The sequence below is a fragment of the Sceloporus occidentalis genome, unplaced genomic scaffold (genome assembly GCF_023333645.1).
Source record: "Sceloporus occidentalis isolate IW3139 unplaced genomic scaffold, rSceOcc1.0.p SCAF_27, whole genome shotgun sequence".
Lineage (NCBI taxonomy): Eukaryota > Metazoa > Chordata > Lepidosauria > Squamata > Phrynosomatidae > Sceloporus > Sceloporus occidentalis.
In genome coordinates, this window is record NW_028317007.1 from 8,584,575 (window position 1) to 8,610,617 (window position 26,043).

Genomic DNA, 26,043 nt, shown 5'->3' on the forward strand with positions numbered 1-26,043 from the left:
TGACACTATATCCTATCCATACCTATATGGTGACTATTAATGACACTATATCCTATCCATACCTATATGGTGACCATTAATGACACTATATCCTATCCATACCTATATGGTGACCATTAATGACACTATATCCTATCCATACCTATATGGTGACCATTAATGAAACTATATCCTATCCATACCTTTACGATGACCATTAATGACATGATACCCTATCCAGTAGTGTACCTAGCGGGGGGCCACTCATCAGGGGGGTGCCAACTTGCCGGCACCCCTCCAGAGACGGACAGTAATGTCCGCTGCTGGAGGAGAAGGCTCGCAAGGGAGCGGTATCGGAGGTCTTTAACAGACCTCCGGCTCCCTTGAGTGATTTTAAGCCGGTTCCCTTGGACCGGCTTAAAATCACTCAAGGGAGCCGGAGGTCTGTTAAAGACCTCCGATACCGCTCCCTCGCGATCCACGCGGCAACTGCTGCTGTGCGCCGGGGTTTGTTGTCAGATCCCGGCGCACAACACTGAAGCCGCGCCCACCGCCATCCGTGCCCTCTGAACCGGAAGAAGACAGGAGCGAAGAGGAAGAAAAGGAGCTGACTGCTGTAAGAAGAAAAGAGGAAAGGTAGGAAATCATTCAGTGAGAGTGGATTGGTATGTGTGGAATCTGGATTGGTATGTGTGGAATCTGTGGATTGGTATGTGTGGAATCTGTGGATTGGTAAGTGTGGATTGGTATGTGTGGAATCTGTGGATTGGTATGCGTGGAATCTGTGGACTGGTATGTGTGGAATCTGTGGATTGGTATGTGTGGATTGGTATGTGTGGAATCTGTGGATTGGTAAGTGTGGATTGGTAAATGTGTGAGAGTAATGGGTGTTATGCTGTACCATTTCCAATGTCTTTTTCATTATATAATTATGCTCTAAAGTACATCATAACTCCCATCACTCTATACTGGTCCATACAGTGGCAGAGCTGGGAGACAGAGCCTTGCACCCCCACCGCAGGACTCCTGAAAGGTAAGTGAACTTCAAAGGGGGGAGAGGGTAGATAGTTAGGAGGTGGTAGATAGGGAGAAGGGAGTGAGACGGGGGGATAGGGGGTAGATAGGGAGAAGGGAGTGAGAAGGGGTAGATAGGGCAGAAGGGGGTGAGAATGGGTAGATAGGGAGAAAGGAGGATAGCAAGAATATTGAAATAAAGAGTCAGAATGAGAGAGCGAAAATGAATGGATTAATGTGTGGATGAATTGTGTGAATGAGTGAGAGAATTAATGAATTTGTGAGAATGCATCAATGAATATGTGTAAATAATTTGTGTGAAAGAATAAATGATTGTGTGAATGAATTGTGTGAATGAAAGTGAATTAGTGAGTGACTGTAAAAGTGTTTGTGTTAATCATAGGTGTATAGTTGATTTGTCAAAAAGGCAAAGATGGTATAAGCAGGGTGTTTATGGGACAAAGATGGCACAGGTAGCGTGTTCATGGGACACAGATGGCGTACACTCGGCTGTTTGGGAACAATGCTGACTCATGCTGGGCTGTTTGGGGGCAAAGATGGCACGTCCTATGTGTGTGTAATTTGGGTGCTGGTCAGGTTCTATGTGGGCAATGTGGACGCTGTTTTTTTTGGAGGGTTATTAAAGAAAGCACTATTATATGTTCAGTAAATGTTATTTAAACTTATTTATTTTACTTATAAGTTATTAATTTATTTTTTCAGATTTCTTGTTGTTTACAGTTGACATACAGTTTACAAATTGGTGCAATAAATATTCTTAACATAATTTTGTAGATGTCTTTACATTTGGTGGTGGGGGGGTGCCACTTACAGGATCCGCCCCGGGTGCCAAATACTCTAGGTACGCCCCTGACCCTATCTATACCGTTACGATAACCATTAATGACGCTATACCCTATCCATACCTATATGGTGACTATAAATGGCACTATACACTATCCATATGTTTATGGTGATTATTAAAGACGCTATGCCCTAGCCAAACATTTATGGTGACTAATAATGACACTATACCCTAGCCATACCTTTATGGTGACTATTAAAGACTTGATACCCTATCCATACTATTACGGTAACCATTAATGACACTATACGCTATCCATACCTTGACGGTGATCATTAATTACACTATACCCAAGCTATAGCTTTATGGTGACCATTAATGACAGTATACCCAGGCTATACCTTTTTGGTGACCATTAATGACACTGTGCCCTATCCATACCTTTATGGTGAATATTAATGATAGTACACCCTATCTATACCTTTATGATGACCATTAATGACAGTATACATTATCTATACCTTTATGGTCACCATTAATGACACTATACCCTATCCATACCTATATGGTGAATTTAAAGGAAAAGAAGCAGTATTCTTGGCACTGTATATTCCCGTTAAAAAGCAGAAAGTAGACTCCAGCTGTGTGTCCCGGCCCGCAGCACACGTGCGCAGACAACATACAATATCATACCCTCTTACAGTATTGTAGAAACGTATCTGTAGTAAGAGTAACGCCGCTATTTATTTCTAAAGGCGGCGCAGAGCTATTAAAATGTAACCGTCCTAAACCGCCGCAGTTCCAACAACAACAAAAAGAACGTCCGCGGAAGACGCCCCTCATTTCATTACAGTAACTAAGCGCTGCGGTAACTCGCCTCCTGCTCCCGTTAGGCGATTATTCGGAAGCCCGAATCCGGATCTCATTGGCCACAGTCAGTCGTGTCACAATTGCGCCTCATTGGGCTCCAGCGCAATGGCTGCCTTTTCTCATTGGCAAGCCTTCAGCGCCCGCAGCGGTAGGAGTCTCAGCGCTCCCTGTTTACATTTCCTATTGGCTGAAAACCCAGTTCGGGTTATTGCCAGTAGAAAGCAGTGATTGGACACGGGCGCTCAGACATCTGTCTGCCATTGGCTCGCCTGGATTTAGAAATTCTCCCATCAATATCCATTCCGTTTAGCAGAACGCGCGAGGATTTCCTTGCTGTGAGGGACGTGGTGTGCACGCCGGTGAGAGCGCATGACACCTTCACGTGTTCGCACTCAGCCAACTTCAATCTCGCATTGAACTTCCATGCTTGTCGCCGTCCCCGGACCGCTAGCCGGCAGGCTGGGGTGGCAAATTCATGCTTGTAATGGGTGCCATAGAAAATGAGGTTAGCCATCTACCACCAAGCGACAAGCTCGGAGAATAAAGGCGTCATCCCCATCACCGTGTCTTTCCTTAATGACCGTGCATGAGAAGGGCATCTTTGGAATCATGGATGACAGAGCCAACAAGTTGATTCTGGCCCCTGTCCTAGCGGTGCTTTTTGTGATGATTGTCTACCAGTACATATGCCCAGCCGGGACCAATTCGTGCCATTTCAGGGCTGGCAACGCTCTGAGAGGGGTAGCCCAGTCCTCTGCGCTGCCAGCCGTCGCAGAAGCCCAGTGGCAAGGGGAGGAGGATGACAGCGAAGTTCCCGAGGACTCCAATCCTCCGAAATTCCAGCCGACCTTCAACTTCGTGGCCAAAGACCTCACCAGGTTTGTGGATTTCAACATCAAGGGGGACGATGTGATCGTGTTCCTGCACATACAGAAGACGGGGGGCACCACTTTCGGGAGGCACCTGGTTAGAAACATCCGCCTGGAGCAGCCTTGTGATTGTAAGCCCGGCCAGAAGAAGTGCACCTGCCACCGGCCCGGGAAGAAGGAGACCTGGCTCTTTTCGCGCTTCTCTACGGGCTGGAGCTGCGGGCTGCATGCGGACTGGACCGAACTCACCAACTGCGTGCCCGCTATAATGGACAGGAAGGACAGCCAGAGAAACCACAGGTCAGTCGGTGCACCTTCCTGCAACTCGCAGTGTCACCAGCCAGCAACTAAACTCATAATACATACAGTAACATCATCATCATAATGATTCAGCAAGGATCCATCCTGACATTCCTTACTGGAAATCATGTTTGGCTGACCTGAATAATCATTCAAGTTATTATGATGATTATCGATACTATTATTATTTCCTTGCTACAACTCATGTTTGACTACCCTCAATATTAATAATAATAATTATTATTAATTTTCTTACTACATCTCATGTTTGGCTACGCTCATTAACAATAATAATACAAATAATTAATATTGAGGGTAACCCAACATGAGCTGAAGTAAATAAATAACAATCTATTATTATTTATTAATAATAATTAATATTATTATTGTCATTTTTTATTATAACCATGGAGGAATGACGAGTAAAGCTATGTAAATGCACCCTGTGTAATAGTATGTGCACAGTGTGTGAAAATGGGTCTGAATTAATGCTTGCCTGATGGAATAGAACAGTCTGTATGATCGTCAGACAGTTGCCACAAGGATGGCCAGTGAATGAGTAGTCACGGTAAAGCCTCCTGCAGGGGTAATTGTGTTTCAGCACCACGGCCAGCGGCACTGTCTGCAAAACTTAATAGTGGAGCCGGCCAGCCTCTCAGCCACTGCTGCATCCACACAACTGCGCCTGCACCTCTCTCTCTCTGCTGCCTTCAGTCTTGGCATTTATCACATTTAACTATAATTATATCTATATATATATATATATAATATATATTATATCATATCAATATCATACATATTATATCATATACATAACATGCATATTATATATATGTATATATATATATATATATATATATATATATATATATATATATATATATATATAAAATCTATTGTATCATATAAATATACATCATGTTTGGGTATATGCTCAGGGAGCCCCATGAAGCAATCAATAACACTGTATTGCAATCCCTTGTTTGATGAATCAAGGAGCAAGCTTTGCTTCGCTTAAGGCTTTCTATAGTGGAAATGGAAGAAACTTTTGGGAGATCTCTAGGAAATAATGCACAGATCTTGCTTGCTAAGATTATGTTGTGATTCAGAAACAAATAGTACCATGTCTCACATGATCATGCCAATAATTCTGTATGAGAATATTTGCATGCATTATCTCCATTATATTTTTCTTCATGCGCTATATTTTGGGCTATTCAGAAGTTTCAGATTGTATCACATCTGCGTTACCTTTTGGCCACACTGCAGCAGTTTAGCGAGGAAGTCTTTTTTGCTTCAGGATGTTAATGGCTGTAGCTTTTGGTCCCATTCTTCAATTCCATGTATATATTCACATAGCTTTGGGAAAAATAACATTCCTTAACTTGTAGTTATACAACTGAATTTGTTTTAATGTATATTGTGTGTGAATAAAATAGAATTGAACCGCAATTGATTGCAGCACACATTTATTAGAGTAAATCAATAGATACAGTTAATCCGATAGATTAAGATTGATAGAATTAATCAGTCAATATTTGTGATAACCGCACAAGCTGCAAACTATAGACAAGTTTTTCTCCCGCTCTGATTACGGCGATTTTTATTTACTTGTAAGGATTAGTTATTACCTGGTTTAACTTCCATGCGAATGCATCATTTTTGCTTATAGTTGTGTAATTCAACGCATTGTCTAGCTGTTAAGGCTTAAACACGCCAAGTGGCATTAAAGCAAACAAATGTAATATGTTTTGAGAGTTCTTCTAGCGTTTCCATAGTTCCCTTTTTATAATATAAGTCTTTCATCTGTTCTCCTACATTTAAACTTTGCTGCATTAAACTATAAATGAGCAGTTCTTTACGTACTAATGTTATTGCTCCCTAATGGAATAGAAATGCCTAACCGATACATTTTAAAACCTGCTAATGTGTCATATCATAAGATGCATTATGTTTAAAGCTTTTCCTTCCAAAGAATGTCTAGCACGTTCAATGAGCCATCTCCTTTTAGCCATTGTTAAAAACCCTACCTTCTATAAATACAGAATGTTAGAACTAAAGCTCAGTAAGTGCTTGAGGTTCGGCTCTGGTACTGCTCTGGTTCAGTTTGCAAATGCTATCACATTATGTTAAGTAATACAGTGAGCAGCAGAGCCAGAAGAATGTTCTTTGACAGCCTAGATCAGGAAAAGAGATATTTATCATGGACAACGTATGTCACTGCCGGGGCAGACTGAGAGCTAGTCCAGGTCAGGGAACTAAGACAGGATCCATATGGCTGAGGAACTGAAACTGGAGACGATATGAGGGCAGAAATCCTTCTTCCTTCCACTCCTGTGCAATGTGAAGATAGCTGCTGTAATAGCCTCTGCACCTTCATCTGTAAAGCAGCTAAAGCTCCGAGTCGTGGTATTCCACTAGACGTAATGTCTTATAGAGAGACGGATGCCAGCTTTTGTTGCTGTAAACATCTGAACTGTCAAATTACAGATTCAAAAGTTCCGTCATGTTAGTGTGTATAATGTATAAACAAGATAATTCCACCTATAGGCAGTCTAGATCTCATCGGTGTAGAGCAAGTAAAACCTTGTGGATGGTGCTTTTGGTTATAATTTTGTCAGCGCAGTTGTGCCATAGCTGTGGTTGCCAAGATATATTATCTGTATTACCTATGCACCTTTGCAAATTAGTCTCGCTGTGTCTGCTTACAATGCTTTATTAAAACCTAGGACCAGCACTGGCCCTTTATATTCGGGGTTATGTTTGATGTGAAATGACATAGTTAACCACATTGTTTGTTATGGGCTTAAGTGATGTGATATGATATGATATGAGTGACGTGATATTATACTCAATATATATTATGTGGGACAGGTAGAAATTGTTACTACTATATTTCTATGCAGATATTTGTAACATGAATGTAAAATTTCACATTGGATATTAGCATGAGACAATTTATAAATGTATTTGACTTATACGGGGCAAATAAAATGGCACACAACGTTTGTAAGTGTTAATATATTTACTTAAAAAAATACAGGATAAAGAAAATATTTGTTTCTACCGTACCGTAAAAATAACTTGGCAGTGTTCACAGTAACTACTATGTAAATATTCTCTAACAAAATCGGACGTCTATAAAATCTCAAATATAAATCTAATATTTTAGAAAGGTGCATACGCAAGAACAAGATTTACACAGTATATTTATTTATCTGCAAGAAAACCAAAGTGAAATAGCTTTTTTATTCTGTAAAAGCTCAGCCTGCCCTTGAGCATATTTGCCTTTTCATTTGGAAAATACATTTAGCTATTTCTGCCCAAGGTAGAGCGAAGGCAGAGTTTGAGTTTCTACTACCCAACGGCCCTAAGATATTCCTTGATGATTCATTAATGTTAACTTCTGAAACGGCAGGACCAACATAACCTGATGGGGTATTTACTGACAGGGCCACACAGAGATTTTAATATACCGTTATCTAAGCTCAAAATGAAAAATGTCTTGCTTCTACCACAATGCTCAATGTGCTACACCAGATTGGTCTATGTGTCAACTAGTTCTATTGGAAAGGTCACTGATTTTTGACTTTGACTTTTCTCTAGAACCCGTTGATAGAAATGTTCACTATTTAAAAAATACCAATTTAAATATATGCAACTGCTAAGTATCGGCTGCCAAATATCATCCGCACGAGTCACTCATCTGCTTAGGCAATACATAGGATTTAAAATAATACCCTGTAACCCACCTATTATCCCCTTTTTATTACCAGGATATAAAAAGCTACATTATTACACAGTACAGACAGCATAAAATGAGACTTAAAGTAAATGGTAGATTTTCTTGTCAAATATGTGCTACTTTGAGATAACTCCAATGAAAATACGCCATTGGGAAATACATTGAACTACCTGTTCTGTGTTTATCTATGGGAATTTAATAAAAGTAATAATGCTGTGAATTTCTATAGTAAAATATAGCTTGATACGGCTTATTTTAGTTCACAGAGTGGAGTCAATACAATAGGCTGTTTTGATGTTGAAAGCCATATACTAGGAATAAAATAACCTCAAAGCCTTTCCCTTCTAGGTACACAAAATTAAAAATTTTGACAAATGTTATTTGAATGTGTTTTATAAATCATTTGAAATATATTTGATTCTGTAGCAATGATTTATTAAACGTGACATGGAGGGCCAATAGCAGGTAGATATGGGCTGGACGTCAGGAGAAGTGCAGTAGAATTAATATTTGTTTTAAGAGGGTCCATCACCTATATAGCTTTAATGATAATGAAATATATTTTACAAAGTGGCTTATAGGTTGTGCATGCGGTTGATTGTTCAGCAGCATCAAAATAAGTGTCAATAAGCAGGGATTCCAGTTGAATAATTGTAAAGATGTCTGGAACTGTGGAAAAGTACACAAAAAAAAAGGAGCAGTTGTTTACACTAACCTTAGGTGAGGGGAGAGGAGCATGCAGATACATGAATGTCTGGGACCATTGGAGTCTTCCAGGATGATCTAAAGCAGGGGTTCTCAAACTGCGGCCCTCCAGCTGCTGCAGGACTACATCTCCCATACTCCTCAGCCAGCCCCTTAGCTGAAGGAGCATTATGGGAGATGTAGTCCTGCAGCAGCTGGAGGGCCGCAGTTTGAGAACCCCTGATCTAAAGCCTTGCTCTTGAACTGATTTTAGTTGGACAGGTGCTCCTGGGAAGTTGTGCTACCGTCCAGACCTTTGCTCAAAATGTTGTGTGACTGAGCCCCATGTGTAATCCTTTTTAGACTGGCATGGATTAACAGCTATTTTCAGAAGATGTTCATGGATATGTTTTCAATGATGTGGCTTTAAAACCTTGTGTACTCACAACTTTTGAAGGCAAGGGCCCATGTTACAATTATATTGGGCAGGGCAGACTTATACAGTAAATACACGCTCCGAAACATGTATTATTTAAATACAAAGTCATTTCTAAAACCGTATAGGATGTCTTCAAGATATAAAGTTGATTTTCCTTTGAACATTAAAGCGAGTTTGTGCTTAAATGTTTTCAGTGAAGTTTTGAGGTACTCCTGTCCTCTGCTTTTTCAGATCATTAGTCCCCAGCACCTGAATGGGAGAGATTGTGGCTCTACTCAGCTATGTTATGCTTTCCATGTGCTCTCAAAGTTCAGTCAATAGACCATTTAGTGTGCTTTAAAAACATTCTATTGAAAGACATCAAGTAACATTATGTTCCCTACGGAATGTAATTTAAATAAGAAAGGTGATCTGAAAATAGTGCAATAAGACATTTTATCTCCGTTGAATATGGGCCAGTATATCTCTTTTTATCTCACTTTTTTCCATTTCAGTCATCTTTGAAGTTTTTTTTTGCGCTGCTCCCCATTCGGTAGGTAACGTGCCAACTGGCCTTCCTTTGTAGACATAGCAGATGTTGCCATGAGAAGTCTGACATTCTATTTAAAGATTTAATATACATGACTGCTGTTGGCACTTTGGCATGGATGATGGCTGGCAAATCTACAACACTTGGCAGATCTAGCGCTTTGAAAACTGGAATTTATGTGTTAACGCAAGTTTGTTTGAAATTGTGTTGTGTGTATATTTATCTTCTGCTGTTCACATGGGCACTGCAAACTAATATAATAAATTACCCACAAGTTCTTTTAAGAATTGACATGACTGAGAACTGATGTCTCTTGCAAGTGATATACATAACTACTTATGCAAACTGTGACATTATACATTCTTATATAAAATGCAACTGTTTCTATGGATACATTAAAAAGAAGTCTAGTACCTAAGAAGTATCTAGTAGCCTAAGTCATTACTCAGCGGTCATAAGTGCCCACAGTACTCTTTTTACATTCTACTTTGTATTGTATTTTAAATACGCTGTTCTCAATTAACCCATACCCATCCATACATAATTCCAGTTATTAAAAGAATGATTCTCTTCAACCTGCAAAGAAAATGTGGGCTGAGGTACACAATTCCTAACTTTAAAAAATGTGAAATGCACAACTGGCTCCATGGGAGGGTTGGCAAGTTTCCTAGCCAAATGGCTAATCACAGATGCTCCCCACAACACATTTATCAGACACAGTTGTATTGACAAATATAAAATGTACACACCTTTTAATTAGTGTTTCCGTTGCACATCTCTTCATCGTTTGTATCAGCACCCATACAGTATGGGAAGCAGTTGGGAGATTCAAATCTTCAATTGACATTGTGGTTAGGTCACATGTTGCCCTCAGCAATGGCCCTTATTGGCTGTTTGATAAGATTTGGCTCAGTGCATAGGACATAACCCATTAAAAAAAAACCCCCAGAGATGTTTGGTCTGGCAATAGTGGGACACAAGCCAAGATAAGGCCAAGCGAAAGAAAAACTTTTTCCGAGCCTACATACTAGCTGATCTGGTCCTTCAGGACATATACACAAAGACGGACAAGGATCAACATAAAACATTATAGTTAAGGAATGAAATCAGGTAATATGACCAAGTTATAGATCACTGTAGTTGTTTGTTCTGAAAACGGGTTTGTTTTTATAAAAAGTCCTAACCTGATGTGTTGATTATACTTTAAGCCTTTTGGGCATTCATTTTACACCCAGGCCTGGTGATATCTGAAACTCTTAGGCTAGGTTTCCACTTGTTTTTTTTTTTGCTAAAAACGCCCATAAAAACGCCAGTTCAGCCACACGGCGTTTTTTTAATGAAAAAACGCTGCGGCCAGATGTTAGCTGTTCTTCAATTGGAAATCGCACAATGCCATATCCACTTGGCGTTTTTCTGTTTGGCGTTTTTCAGTTTGGCGTTTTTCTGCTTTTTTGGGCTCTGTGGCAGTTTTTCAAAATCGCAGCATGTTGACACTCTGGCATTTTTTGCAAGGAAATCTTGGCGTTTTTCTCCAATAGAAGTCTATGGGAGAGAAAAAACGCCATGAAAAAGCCATGTGGGTTTTACCTTGGCGTTTTTTATGGCGTTTTTTTCCACAGTTACAATGCAGAGGATGGACCCAGTATCTGTGTGTCCTACGAGAAATAGGCTGGAAACAAACAGTTTCACACAAAACAAAGTTCATATTGAATTTTACACCATTTGGAACAAACATGCCATTACAAACAAACATACGCAACGCATCAACTGGATCCTGCGTGCCAAAAGCAACAGCAAACAATTTGCACCCTTATTTGGGGCCAATCTTCCTAGAGGAGCAGACATTCGGAATAAAGCATGCCGTACAAACCACAGAAAAGAGACAAAAGGGTCCGCCGGGGCGTTTAAGTAGAACTCTACCAAGAAAAAGACATCGGGAGGGGGCAGATACTTGCCATTTATGCTAATACCTTTTAGCTGGGTGACAATTCTAACTTGTAAAGGCTGGAAAAACTGCCTAAGGTCAAAAAAGCAATTTCCACAACAAAGGCTAAAACGCCAGAAAAAACTCCAGAGAAAACGCCAAAACGCAGGAGAATGCAGTGGCAGTTTTCTTGGTGTTTTTCCTGGCGTTTTTCATCAAGAAAAAAACGCAGGACAAAAACCTAGCCTTACTCCTGCATTGGCTGCAGTTCTTTGACTATAATGGATACCATACAATAAAACAGTACGTAGCTTGCTTGCACCACAATAAAAAGTAATAATGGTGTACTTCAATTTAATGTACGGTAATGCGCACTCGGCAATGTCCTTAAGCGCTCATGCAGAGCGAGCTTTGACAAATATTGTTATTAGAATTATCACTGTTATATAGTACAGTACGTGTCTGGTCAGCAGAAGTCCACCACTGACATATGTTTTGGAGATAAGGTCGCTTGTCTGTGACTCAAACACAGAATCGAGAAACAAGGGAAACTTTTAATATAATTATAGTAAAATGTTTACTTGAACCATTTCCATTCCGTTTAAAGAAAAAGACGATCTTATTGCTTTCAGGGGTGAATTGCTTAGTAATGGTATAAAAATGTATATGTTTAGGGCATTTTTGGAGTTTGCTTTAGGTGGGAGCACAGTTAATACATTTAGTTGGCTTTATTTACCAAAGCAGTGATATACAGGAGATGTGGTTTTTAACTTCCTGGTTTCACAGTATGAAGGACCAACTTCAAATTCTTCTGCAAAGAATAATGCCCTGTATAATATGCAATCACCATATGATATACAACTCAGTTCTTTTTTGGTATCAAAAGCTGCTTGTTTGGCCCTTTTTAATACTGAGTTAAAATTGCAACTCTATAAAAATGCATTGTTTAGTGAATGAACCCCTGTGCATATAGCCGATGGGTTGGGTCTGGGGTAGCATGTTCTGATATACATGGGGAACAAGATCAGAGGGAGACCCACAGGCTGACCCAAATACTGTTGTTTGATTTTCGAAACATCGCATTTGATGCCTGGGACCTGATGCTAAGGACTCCTGTGATGCCAACCCCTTACATTACATCATCTAACACTAACAGAGCGCTGCATATTCTGTATTATAATCAAAAGAGTGACTTTGCTTGTGCACTATGGCTGGACTTAGGGGTATGCAACCTGTGCAAAAGATCTCCCCTCACCAGGGCAGGCAAGTAGACACCGGTGTCTGCCACGCTGCCGGATCTCTCAAGTGGTGGACTGCCCACCGCTGGAGGAGCAGGGAAGATTGAGGAGAACCAAAAGAAAGGGGAGAGGTAGGGAGAAGAGGGAGAGATAGATGAGGAGAGATAAACAGAAGGGGTGAGGTAATGATAAAAAAGGAGTAGAGCTAAAGAGAAAGGGGAGAATGAGAGTGGGTGGGGTGGCCCGCATAGCGCACCTGAACACCTAAGGCCAGCCCTGAACATATACCAAACACTCGTCTTTCCTTACTGACTTGAGCTGTAATACTTTCTTTAATATTTTAATCATGTGTGTGCTTCCCTAGCCTTTGTAACTATGGTTTGAAATAATAAATGCTGATAAATGTTTAAATGTGCGTAACATTCCTAGATTGCAATTTGATCTACAAAATCAAGATTGTCAGATCTGCAAAGAGTTAACCAAATGCAGATTAGACCTAGTACATGAGCTACATATTTATGGTTTTTTAAATAACACCTCGCATATAAATACAAAGGCAAAATCAGGACCATCATTTGTGAAAACCTAAAAAAATGTTTTATCAAGGAATACCTTGCTTGACATTTTGAAGCTCATAGGGACCTTTATCACTTTTATTGCTTTTCAAATAAATAATATATATCTGTGTATATATAATGTGTATATAGCCATGATTCCTCCCTTTTGTAGTTCATATCGGCTAGCTTATTCCAACATGAAAGTTCTTTGATATTAACTTGGAAAAAACCTTATATTATGTTGGTGTTTTGATTTCCCAGATGATAAGCTATGTGAAGCAGAAATACACTATTGTTCAAAAGTTTGGGGTCCCTAAGCTGTTTTCGTGGAAAACAAGAAGATTTCTAGTTTTGTTTTCTAAAAAAAATCAATTAGCCTTTTAAACTTAAACTTGGATTACTTAGCACAATGTGATGTTATTTTTGTGGACAAAACTTGCTTGGGCATGACTAGTATGTCATAATAGAGTGACAAAAATGAGCCTAAGGGGGTAGTTGCATATTCTGCATCAAAGAACAGCCTTTGTGCTGTGCTGCTTGAGGATGGTTTCCTGTTTGGCTCCTAACTAGACGTTTTGCCCACGGTGGATGGGTGCCTTATGGTGATAAAGAATTACTGCGTGACAGAAGCAGATGGTGGAATTACACAACTATAAAAATTCCCCATGGGTTTTAAAGAAAGTATTAAAAAAAATGTGTAAATTGCGTCTCTGAGCATCTTCTGATCAGGTGATTTGTAAGAGTCAACCTCCAACTTCAAATCCTTGATCTTGTTCTTAAGGTAGACTAGGTGTCACACTAAGTTGTGTCAACCATCTTTTCAACCTGGTAATCCCAACAATGTTAATGCATTAACTTGAAATCTATGTTAAAAAAAAAGTGCGTGTGGTCATTGCCTAAAATGCCTAGGTAATGGTAAAGTCTTATCAGAACAGTAGTCCTATAATGTTGTTTTTTTTCACAAGGGCAATTTCTGCCTAGAACTCTGACTAGGATGTTGAATTGCCTTCCCTTTTAAGTTATCTGAGGTCACCAAAACTAAATAATGATCAGTGTCATACACATGTGGAGTTTTCTGCTATGGGGAACCAACATGCTAATAAAGATATGTGCTCTAAATAACCATTCAGTCTGTCTTCACTTAGAGATCGTCAACTCAATTGTTTGTTAATCTTGCAGTTTTGTCTTGGCTCTGGATTGTAACTTTAAAGATACTGTACGTACCAGTGTGAATATTCAGCTTCCATTGAAATGTTCCTGAACTTGTTTTTAATTTTCCTTTCTGTGAACAAAACGTAGTTATTTCTTTAAATTGCTTCTAATCTACAGTACTAATATTGGACAAGTTATATGGGGCAAACAGTTGGGGTGTAGGTGTACAAATAGGGTTTTTATTGTTTCAAACCAAGGTTTCAAAACCATATTTTTGAAGGGGGTAGCTAGTAGTAAGTGTCTTTTGTTGTTGCTTATACCAGTTTAGTTTATTGTTAGGTTTATTGGTGCTTGTTATTAATGTATTGGCCAAGGAGGATAAACATCTGCAATGGGGGTTAGTATCTTTGAATCATTGTTCAATCTGTCAGTCAGGGCATTGTGGGTTAAGTTCCTTTTTAGCCAGTGTTAGCATCATTAATGCGTTCTGTTTTTGTTTTTCACTTTATTTTAAAATGTATTTAAATATGGATCAAAGGAGCGATGCCTGACTTTATCTACTAAAGTTTTCCAATTATATTTTCTACCTTGGCAATTCCTGGTACCATCGTAATGAAAACATGAATACCACCAGACATTGCGCTCTCAAAATGTGACAGCGCTAGTATGTTTTCTTTATATATTTTTGGCATTCCCACATATTTCATTTTAGATTTAGTTTAGGAGAACTGATAAAGTGACTGCTTATAGCATGGATACATTAATTTCTTAACAAGCAATAGCATTTGATATTTGTTTGCCATTAAGTGTTATTGTTTTATCCTGAGATAATTTCCAAGGTTATTGCTGCTGAATACAAGTGTGAGACCGGGTGCTATTTAGGTGGATGTTATCTCATTGTCATTTTGTGACTTGCTGATTCAGTTGATCAGTTCACTGTGTGCCGTTGACTACAGTTGCTACCTGGTCGGAAATCACTGTGAATATGATTCTAGAACAGCAATGGAATCGACTAAATAAAACTTGGCATCTTACTGAGTAGAGGATTTTAGATGTTTCTGTCGCAGTAAGCTTTACTTGTTTTACCAACATTTGGTTTTTTTGAATTGCTGAAATTCTGGGTATTGTGAAAAATAAGACAAAAGATCTTTCTTCGTCAGGGTCATGAAAACTATGGGAATTACCAATCTACAATGTTACACTGGATACAAATAACTGACCTCTTGGACAGGAAAAAGTCATGTTCCAGGCTTTTATTTTTTTAGAGGTAGAGCAAAAAGTTAGTCTATGTACAAGTAGTACATTTCTTGTTAGTATGAATGACTCTTTGACTTTGGTAGCCCAGCCTGTTTGCCCTGTGGGTTTTTAAATTTTTTTATCCATTCTCAAATCCCATCTCTTGGTAATGGCCTATACAAACAAGTTGCCATCTTCCAGGGCTTTACCAGAAACAAAATTCTGTTGCAGACTTGAACAAGTATACAACATATAAAAAGGATCTTGAGGTAATATGGGTTATCCGCAGGAGATCTGAAATATAAAGCTCTTATCTCACAATCCTGTTTATCTTTGTATTTGGACTTGACCAAGTCCACAACAGAAATTATTCTGGTGGGGAGGGTTTGTGGTGGTAAAGTGATATTCAATATTTTTGCCCTTGGACTATCCACACTACCTTCCATCCTTACCATTATCCCATATTGCTTCTCCCGTATTCAGAGTGCCCTGCAGGTTCATTGAGCAAAATATTTGAGAAAGTGAATAATTTTACCCATCTTGTAGTGCTGCTAACCTGTCATCTTCCTGTGACCTCCACATATAGACTTTCCATTTTAACCCCTGGTGAGAAATGGTTGCTCGTTGCTGGTTTTCAGCATCACTTTATCCCTACACCAAGAAATATGATCTGGTACCGACAGTCCTGACATACTCTATTTGCATAAGCAGATAAAACAATTAGATTTTTGGATGTATTTAGAAAACTGCAAACCATAATGTCCTTAATGTCATAGGGCTGAGCACCCACAACTGGTACTCTGTAGTAGTAAGGTGTTTAATCTGACTGGTAACATTACTGATGTACAAAAAGGAAGCCTGATTGGATGAAACGCGTTATGCAAATTGGCGACACGCCCACCTGGAAGTAGCACAAACTACACAGGCAAAGCATGGAACTCTGTTTGCTTGTTGCAAGCATATCGTTTAACTTTTACTATTAATAAATTGCTATTTTTGCTTTTAAAATCCTCCTCTTCATTTTGACCTCCTGTATATCTTGAGCTGATGCTCATTGAGGAACAACAATATTGAGTGGAATACCACAAGCTGCTGTTTTCCAGAAACAGATATCCTATTGGATCGTTTGATATTCCTATACAGACGCCCTATAGTTTGAGCAAACTTGGTTGCTCAAAAGATTGTGAGTACAAATCGTATAGGGGTTAATATATCTTTTGTATAAACAATATTATACTATTATCTATGTTTCTTTTATTTTTCATGTAAACCTGCTGAGGGTCTCATAGAAGACATCACCTGTGATTTGTGATCCGAATCTAAGTATACCTGTGTTTTTTTTAATTTTTTTTGTTGTTGTTTTTTTTTGTAATGCACAATGGGTGTTATTTTGTAAGGACGGGCATGTTCAATTGTATATAATATAGAGTTATTACAAACGGAAGCGCTGCACTTTATTTATCTTTTGTTAACATTACTGATGAAAGAACAGCCCAGAAAAAAATCTTTATTGGGCATACTAGGTACATTGATGCTTTAATACACTGTAAACGTTCTAAGTCAATACATTTTCTAACAAGAGACTTCCAGTTAATACAGAACAATAGTTAACTGCCAAATAGTGAATATGTAAACATGGTAGAAAATTACCCCTGCTATCGTGATCTTTCTAGCCATACAACACCTTATAAAACCTAATTTATGCATATTACATCGTCTCTTCTTCACAGTGTTTTACTGAACGTTATTCTGTTTCACCATGAGGTCATTACCATTTCTTTTGTCATTATGAAAGAAAAATAAATAGACATGTACACTCAGAGAACTTGCTACAATTGTGTATGTACCAAAAAGAACCCAAACCTTAGACTTTTGGGGTCCTGTAATATTGACGACTCATAACGGAGTTCCTGATATGTTGTAAATGCAGCAAACCGAGTCAAAGTATAATGGTTTTGCTAAGGTTTCTGTGCCAGTAATAATGTAAGCTATTTTAATGGAAAATGTAATGGCTTGCAAGATCAAAACCGGAATGGGTTCAAACTATTCCAAAACAACAGGACTATATAGTCCCATGTAAAGGAGATCCCAAAATAGTAATTTTAACCTCGCTGAGATGGTGGAAGACAAATAGAACATAATTCAAGAAGCAGTGGTAGTTATTACAGTGCGTGGGATAGGCATATGCCTACCCTGAACATAAGACAACATGAAGGACTGATTAACCCCTTAAGGACCGGGCTAATTTTTTCTTTTTGTACACTGTGGGACCGAGGCTGTTTTAATACTTTTGTGATGCTTGTGTTCAGCTGTAATTTTCTCCTCACCCATTTAGTGTACCCACAAGTTATATATTGTTTTTTTCAGGACAAGATGGGCTTTCTTCAGATACCGTTATTCTGATCATATCATCTTATTTACTATAAAAAAAATAAAAAAACCCACATTTTATGACTTTTATTTGAAAAATCTTTTACTCACCTAAAAAAGCAAAAACACTAGCTAAATAGATTCTACTACTTGTCCTGAGTTTAGAAATACCCAATGTTTTTATGTTTTTTTGCTGTTTTTTGTAAGTTATAGGGCAAATTGTAATTTAGTTATAAATATACAGGTTCTGGTATATGTCACTTTCAAACAACACCCCAATGTGTGTTCAGGAACATCTCCTGAGTACAGAGATACCCCACATGCATGGGTTTGTCAGATTGTTTGGCTGGTAAAGGGCTACTGTTGGGGCATGCGTAATTCAGGTGGTCATTTGGTCATTCTGCCTCCATCTCCTCTTTGGAATATCTTTGAAGCCGGTTAACTCATTTTAACCCATTTAAAGCATATATTTTTGAAAACTAGACACCCCAGGGTATTCCAAATGCTGTTATTTTAACCCTTTCCATGCACCAATTATACAACTACACTTTGTCAAACTTTGTAATAGTATTTTTTAAAAAAAAAATTCCACACAAATTGTACTTTAGTTATAGATATACAGGTGCTGGTATATGTCACTGTCAAACAACCCCCCCAATATGTGTTCAGGAACATCTCCTGAGTACAGCGATACCCCACATGCATGGGTTTGTTAGATTGTTTGGCTGGTAAAAGGCTACTTTTGAGGCAACACAGACTTTTAGCATCTGGTCATTCTGCCTCCATCTCCTCTTTGGAATATCTTTGAATCCGGTTAACTCAATTTAACCCCGTCAAACCATATATTTTTGAAAACTAGACACCCCAGGGTATTTCAAATGCTGTTATTTTAACCCTCTCCATGCACCCATTATACAACCACACTTTGTCAAACTTTGTAATAGTAATTTTTTTTATTTTTCTTTTCACACAAATTGTACTTTAGTTATAGATATACAGGTGCTGGTATATGTCACTGTCAAACAACACCCCAATGTGTGTTCAGGAACATCTTCGTAGTGCAGTGATACCCCACATGCATGGGTTTGTCGTGTTGTTTGAGATTTAAAATGCCACATTTGGGAAGTGCGCTTTTTTTCTCCATTTTGGTCAGTCTGTACCTATGCCCTATCTTTGAGCTCGGCCACTCCAATTTACCCCATCAGCCATTTTTTCTTTATATTAGACACCCCTTGGGTATTTGAAGTGCTTTTATTTTAACTCTTTGTTGAGATTTTAGAGAAATTTTAGCACTTGCCCAAAATAAACTTTATTTTTTTATTTTATTTTTTTTAATACTTTTTTTATATTTTTTTACACATTTTGCTGGTACTGGATGGTTCCTCTAGTGACATCACTGCATAATTATTTTTAAATGTTAGCACATTTTTTTTTAAAAAAAATTTCCATTTTTTTTTTTTTAATTATTTTTTTGAATATTTTACTAATCACATTGTGATTAGAAAGCTGGGCTCCATTGACTTGCATGGTTGAATGCAGTACCTGTATTCAACCTGCAAGTGGAGCCAGAGTTCTCTAGAGGGTCTGGAGACCATCTAGCAAACTTTTAAAACTTGATTGTTTTCTTTACAGAGCGGCCGCCATCTTGCTGATGGTGAAGATCACCGGCAGTGGCGGCTGTGACTGCTCTCCGGAGCGGTCACAGCCCGTCTTGAGGTAAGTGTTTGGTGTCGCTGGATGCCTCCTGATCGAGGCATTGCAGTGACACCATTTAAGTTTAGGAGGTGATCGTTGATCGCCTCCTAAACACTTTTAAAACGGGCGTCCGCCGCCATACAATGCCGATCTCGGTAATGCCGATCTCGGCGTTACTGAATGCCTCGACATCGAGGCATTACAGCAACGCCGTTTAAGCGAAGAAAGAGATCGTTGATCACTTTCTAAGCTAATTTAATTTTTTGACGGTTCAGGACCGTCAAAGGTCGTTAAGTGGTTAAGGTTTGAGTCATTACAGCAGAAAACACAGACTGTAGGCTTCATTCATTGATTCTATGTACAGTTTATACATTTTCCTGATACGTTCTTTCTACTTTTGCTTGGTATGGATGCTCATTTTACAGAAACATTTCAATTTGTAATAGATGAAAAATGACACAAAACAGTCTTCCATGTGTGCCCTGCGGACTTATGATTCTTTCTGTTTCTTGCCAATTTGTATGACAGCTGTTATAAGTAGAGGCTTATAGTTTGTTTGGGAACTTAAAACGTTGAGATATATAATTTAGATTTATTATATGAAGCTGCTAACATTCATACATACATTTCCATTGATGTGATGGTAGACTCGGGTACATGTAAAGTAACCTTTGACATCAATGAAACATGCAGTGCCTTTTTCTGAATATAGTATTTAGTTAAAGATTACATTTTGCATTCCAAGTGGCGTAGCCAAATTTTAGTTGATTTGTGCTTTAGCTGTCATTGAATGGGTATGTTATGGAAGACCATCAAGTATCCTTAGATCTTGCTTTCTTCTTTGGAGTGCTTGTTTTGAGATGTATACATTTAGCTTTATATAATTTTTATTAAAATATATAATAAGAAAAATCAACTTGATTAACAGAGGGCGTTGCCTATTGTACTTTGTTCAGTTATTTTAATAGCTTGTGAACTATATTATTTTTCATAACATGCCTTTGTCAGCATTATGATTTGCTTTATTTACATCAGTGTATCTTAATAATTCAAACAAAATGAATCAGTGATGTGTCTAAATATACAGAATGGCGTGCCAATCTTAAGTACCTGGCTTTATGCAATGAATAATGTAAAGCAACAAAAAAGTCAATAGGTTTTCTAAAGGCTTAGCATAGTAAAAGTAATGTACTTATCTATACATACAGTATAAATTACATAAAAACTATTTTCTATAAATGTGCATTACATTTACAAACCTGTATGCATATTGTAACTGATTCTCATGGAGTATCTAACTACTGTTGGTTTGAACATGGTCAGTGACATTCCTAACCACTTATGTGTGTAGTAATCTTCATTCATAGAATTTCTACAAAGACAATGAAGGGATTCATGAAAATATCACAGACATACAAAACAAAACTGTGATTGCAGCAAAGTATGAATTACACAGAAATTTCACACGCAACGGTGGATCTGTGAATGAAAAGGTGGACAAACAGATCAAGTTAAGTGGTGGATCCTTAGTGTTAAAGCATCCACAACCAAGCATGTATATAAACTGTTAATTCTACTTACACATATTATTATGGCTCAAGTACAATTTCAGGCATTGTAGCTATCAAATACTTTTGATGCCCCAACATATCACAAAATGCTACATAGATAGCAGTGATCACCATCGGATGTTTAAACAGATATCAGTCCACATAGCACTCGCAAGAATGCCTAATACCTGCTTTAAAAATGTGTGCTAATGAAGTTTAACATTTTGTGCCATTTAATTTGGTGGTGTTGACAAGGATGAATAACAAGTAAAAATATCCAATCTTCTGGAGATTTCTGGGTGATCTTAATGCAATTCTCATTTACCTGTTGCAGATATCAATCTCATTTTTTATTTGAACTAAATCATTTTTCATTCCCGGAATTACATTTTCCTGATATGTTGTAAATGGAGCAAACAATGAGGTAATGTGGTTGGGTGTTTTTTTTTTTTTGTTTGTTTTTTCAGTTTGCCATGAACGGGTAAGAAAGCTCTCTCTTTCATGAATATTGATTTAAGTAACCTGTCCTATCTTGTTTTTATGCACTGTGGCCTTTGGTTTATATAACTGAATAAACTGTAGGAAATGAAGCAACATCTAAAGGTCACTTGTGTCATGCCTCATCAGTGATATACAGCTTTAGTGCACCAACAAATCCTGACACTTGTAAGATCAAATAATGTAGCAACTTGCTTTTTGTAGACTAGATAGAAGGCAACAGTAGCTTATGGTGATAAATAATTACTGTAATATGGAAGAAAAGGACAAAATAACAGAAACTCTTCTAGCTAATGGCCTGTTATTTATATTTTAGCTCGACTTTAGCTATTCTCTAAGGGTAATAAATAAGAGCCTACATTACACTTTCATAATATCAGACAACCATATTTCCAATTAACTTACTCAGCAATAAAGTTTTTTTCTCTCCAAATAGAGCCGCAGCAGCAGTATTTACTTGGTGCCAACTATGTGTAAGCCAACTATGTGTTCTATTTATTGGACAAAAGAACTGCAGCTTACTCTTGGCACACTGACAACTTAACACAGTTTCTTTTATGGGATATTTCCTTCATTTTCTGTTGCGTCTGAGATTTTGTTTTGTAATTGTAAATATATCATTATTTCTTACGCATGTGTTGCAGCATACCTTGTATACTGCAAGATAAAATGCCTTTTAGTACCCGTATCGATCTCTGAGCATGCAAAAGATTTGTAAAAAATATTTCCCTTCCCATAAATGTTGGTAGAGCTATATGAACAGCACTGAAGATGGGAGAAGGAAATAGGAAGCGAAAAGAAGAAGAGGAGAGAATGTGTGTGTGTATATATGTATTTGTATAAGTATGGTGTGTGTGAGTGTATGGTGTCAGCCTATCTGTGTGATTGTGTTGTGCTAAAGTGTGTGTATGTCTATATATGGGGTTAGCATGAATGTGTGTGTCAGCGTATGGTGTTAGGGTACCAGAAGTGAGTCCAGGGTTACAAGAGTGTGCACATGTTACCAACTGAGTTAGTTATGTGAGGGGGGGGGGGGCAGATGCCCTAGGGAGGTGCAGAAGAAATAATTCTTCAGGCATACCCCTGTGTAAAATCACATAAGTTTTACATTCCTCGGAGACCAACTTCAAGTGACCAGATTCTATATTCCTGCCTTGAAGCCACATTTTCATAATCGTCTCCTAACAATTCAGTCATCTGTGTATTTTATGGACAGTAAAATTATCTCTAGCTGTTGCCTTTGACTATAAATGTACTTCTCACTAGTAATAGTTTTACTGTTTTCTAATTCACTTACTCTCAGTAATGCTGAAACGTAATTATACGATATCTGCAGTTTACTATATTTTCCAATTTACCATTTCCACTCTTGAGAATGTAACATATAACATATTTCTTTAGGGTTGCTATATCAGATTTCTAAAGGCAGGGGTACATACATATATGTTGCATGAGCTGAAATCTATTAACCAAATGAATCATGCCAATTATTTTATAAATATGTTACATCAGGAATAATAATATAAACCTGCTAGCAACACGAGAGTGGGGCTGGTATAGGGTGAATTTTCCCCTGGGATTCTTTAATTTAATGCATTTCAGCCACCTGAAGTTTTTTGGTGTATTTTTCTTGTAGTTTCACATATGGTCACAAAAGCAACAAACAATAAATAGATCCTGGCTCCCAGGCTGAATTGTGCTGGCCCTCCCCTGACTAAAATGCCAATGTTACTACTATTTTATTAGTGCATATTGGGTTTGAACTACAGTTCTTTGGTAACTTTGATTATATTTAATGTAATACCAGAGTAAATTGTAATTGCTACCACTTGTTTTAGCAAGAAGAGGTAAAATTCTGCAGTTGACATTTTTTGTCCAGATAAAACATTTTTATAGCACAATTTAGTGCTTGTAATTAAGGGATGGAAAACACAGACACCTATAATGGTTCTGTGCAATAAACTCATATGTTATCTTGATGATGCTCTTCATAGAAATTGATTCTCTTATAAATTATCAGGTTTAGAATCTTTCTCAAGTAAATATAGTACAAGTCTTTAAATATATTGCTTTAAAAATACATTTTTTAAAGACAAAAATCAGAAACATTTCCCATAGCCTATATGTGTGTGTGTGTGTGTATGTATGTATGTATATATATATATATATATATATATATATATATATATATATATATATATATATATATATTATTGTTTCAAAATAAGAATATGTTAACAAAAGCTACACAGGAAAATACAATATGTATTACATAAATTCTAAACACTCATTTAAAGTCAGACCATATAACGATCAGGTGTTCCTTACATGTCTGGGTGTTGAGCGAACACTTTCCCCCACAAATTCAGTAAAATATTTAAGGGTGAAATGCTATAATGAAGATTAGCATTGGTTAGAGAGCCACTCTAACCAGTAAATTAATTATTAACTCATTTGGTTTGCATGTACGTTACCTACTTGGCAAACACATCTAGCCCTACATGTACTTAAATGTAGTATCAGAAATTAAGACTTTGTTCTTTGAAGGTAAAGATATTAAAGTAGGATGATTATTGAAAAAGTCTGTTATTTAATGATGTCACGGAATAGTGTATTTTCTTTGCATTGGACTACCTGACATTGGGTCTGCACCCTTAGTTTGTCCCCGATCTTGGAGGATCATCGGAAAATCCCACATCCAAACCCAAAACGCTTAACCAGTGGGGGAACCAGTTGAAGGGCTAAGAACTCTTGTGGGGACACAGTGTCCTACTCTGCACCAGCGTCTCATCTGAATGCGACAGTAATCTTTTAAAACTTGTTATTGAAGGATTCAAATAATTATTAAAAGTGTAATTTTAAAACACATTTGCAAAATGTACAATGTCGAATCAGCAACATAATTGAAATAACAGCAGTGGACATTTTTACTGATATAATTACTGGGATTTTTATTATCACTTTTAGAACTTGTTAGGAAAAAATGCAAAGCCACACACTGGGTCACTCCCTATGGTTACAATTCATTTTAGAGTCAATGTTATCCTATTCATCAATGGTCCCTTGGAATCAAAGTGAAATATCTTTACAAGAAAAAAAAAAGGATCTTTTTCACTTCTTTGGTCACAGCATCTCACAGAAGCAGAAAGTATACATTGACATTTAAATATGTGCTATATGACTTAAATATGGAGACAAAATTAAATGCGATATCGCCATGTAAATGATTCTAATTTATATACAAAACATCAACCGATGATATAGGTCAAACTAAGCCATGTATATGTTTTGTTCTGTTGTCTTTTTAGATCATGTACTGTTTTATTGGGTATATGAAACTGTTGAAAAGATTATCCAGCTCCATTCCAGCTGCTAATTAGTGGTGTTAATGCTTAGACTATGTAAAAAAAGTACTAAAGCCTTCACATTGCTGAAGTGTCAAGATACTCCAGGATTCCAGTTGGTGGCAGGTATTTTTTTTATTGGTTGTGAGATGAAAAGGCCACTCATAACAAACACTTAGGTACTTAACATGTTATGGGTCTGGGAGTTCTGAACGGTGAAAAAGCATTGCCAAATAGCTACTTCAAGACATTTTGAAAGTTTTATAACACGGGAAGAAAACTGAATTTCAAATAAATGTAAAATAAAATAACTGGAAAGAAAATGACATGCAATACTCCATTAAGGTCAAGTATTTACATGTCTAATGTTGTCAACATTAAGTGTAGATGTTTCACAGCTGAAACAGTAGAGATTTAGTGTTAACTATTGTAATCATGGAATTGTTTTCACCGCCAAGAAACCTTTTAGCACTTTTACTAATTAACAAACTCACTGGCCGTGACAAGAAGTCCTTATTTTGTTGATCTCTTAATTTCTTCAGATTGCCAGCTGCAGTTAGAAGGTTCAAATCTAACATCTACCTATGTGATTTGTTTGTATTTACTGATGAGCCTGTTTGTAAAAATGAAATAAAAGGCAATAAAATGTATCTCAGAAATGAGGGCGAAGGCTCAACTTAAAAGAAAAAGAGTTATAACATGAGTCCCGACTAGGGCAAGGTTTGGAGTAATTGGTCTTTCCAGTTCTTCTAGCTCCCGAAACATCTTTCTAGATCCTTTTTTTCCTCTACTGAATTTGGCTTGCAGTCAGGGATAGACTGGGGATAAGGAGACAGCACTGGCACTTTAGGGCTGATGGCGGCTAACTGACATAAATGTAGCAAACGGCTGCACATGACAGGCTACATGAGGATAAGAAAAGTAGCGTGTGGCCTGTCACATGCACCCATTTCCCACACTTGTGTCGTTTAGCCGAGCATATCCAGCTGACAGCCACACACCGCAGCACCCGATCTGCTGCTGGATTGCAGCGACTGCATTTCAGTTTGATTCAGCATCCAACCACCTTTAATCCTACCAGGGCACTTGGGCAAGTAAAATAAACAGCACTGAAAACAGCTATGTCTAGACATCAGTAACCTACTCAAGTAATACAATCTGCAAATGCTTTGGTTTGGTAACTGTATTGTATCATTGAAGCTCACTTTTATCTTACTTTGAAAAGAGAATTTTATGCATTTTTTT

The 26,043-nt window shown here is 37.7% G+C and overlaps 1 protein-coding gene across 2 annotated transcripts in view; it reads left to right on the forward strand.

The window, feature by feature from the left end:
* Positions 1–3,277: 3,277 nt before the first annotated feature.
* LOC149299903 (heparan-sulfate 6-O-sulfotransferase 3-like) overlaps positions 3,278–26,043 on the forward strand; it is a 241,641-nt gene continuing 218,875 nt past the window's right edge. For both annotated transcript variants that reach the window (XM_089485908.1, XM_089485909.1), the window contains exon 1: positions 3,278–3,837. In XM_089485908.1, coding sequence (XP_089342034.1) covers positions 3,278–3,837 — 560 coding nt within the window. The remainder of the gene's footprint in view (positions 3,838–26,043) is intronic.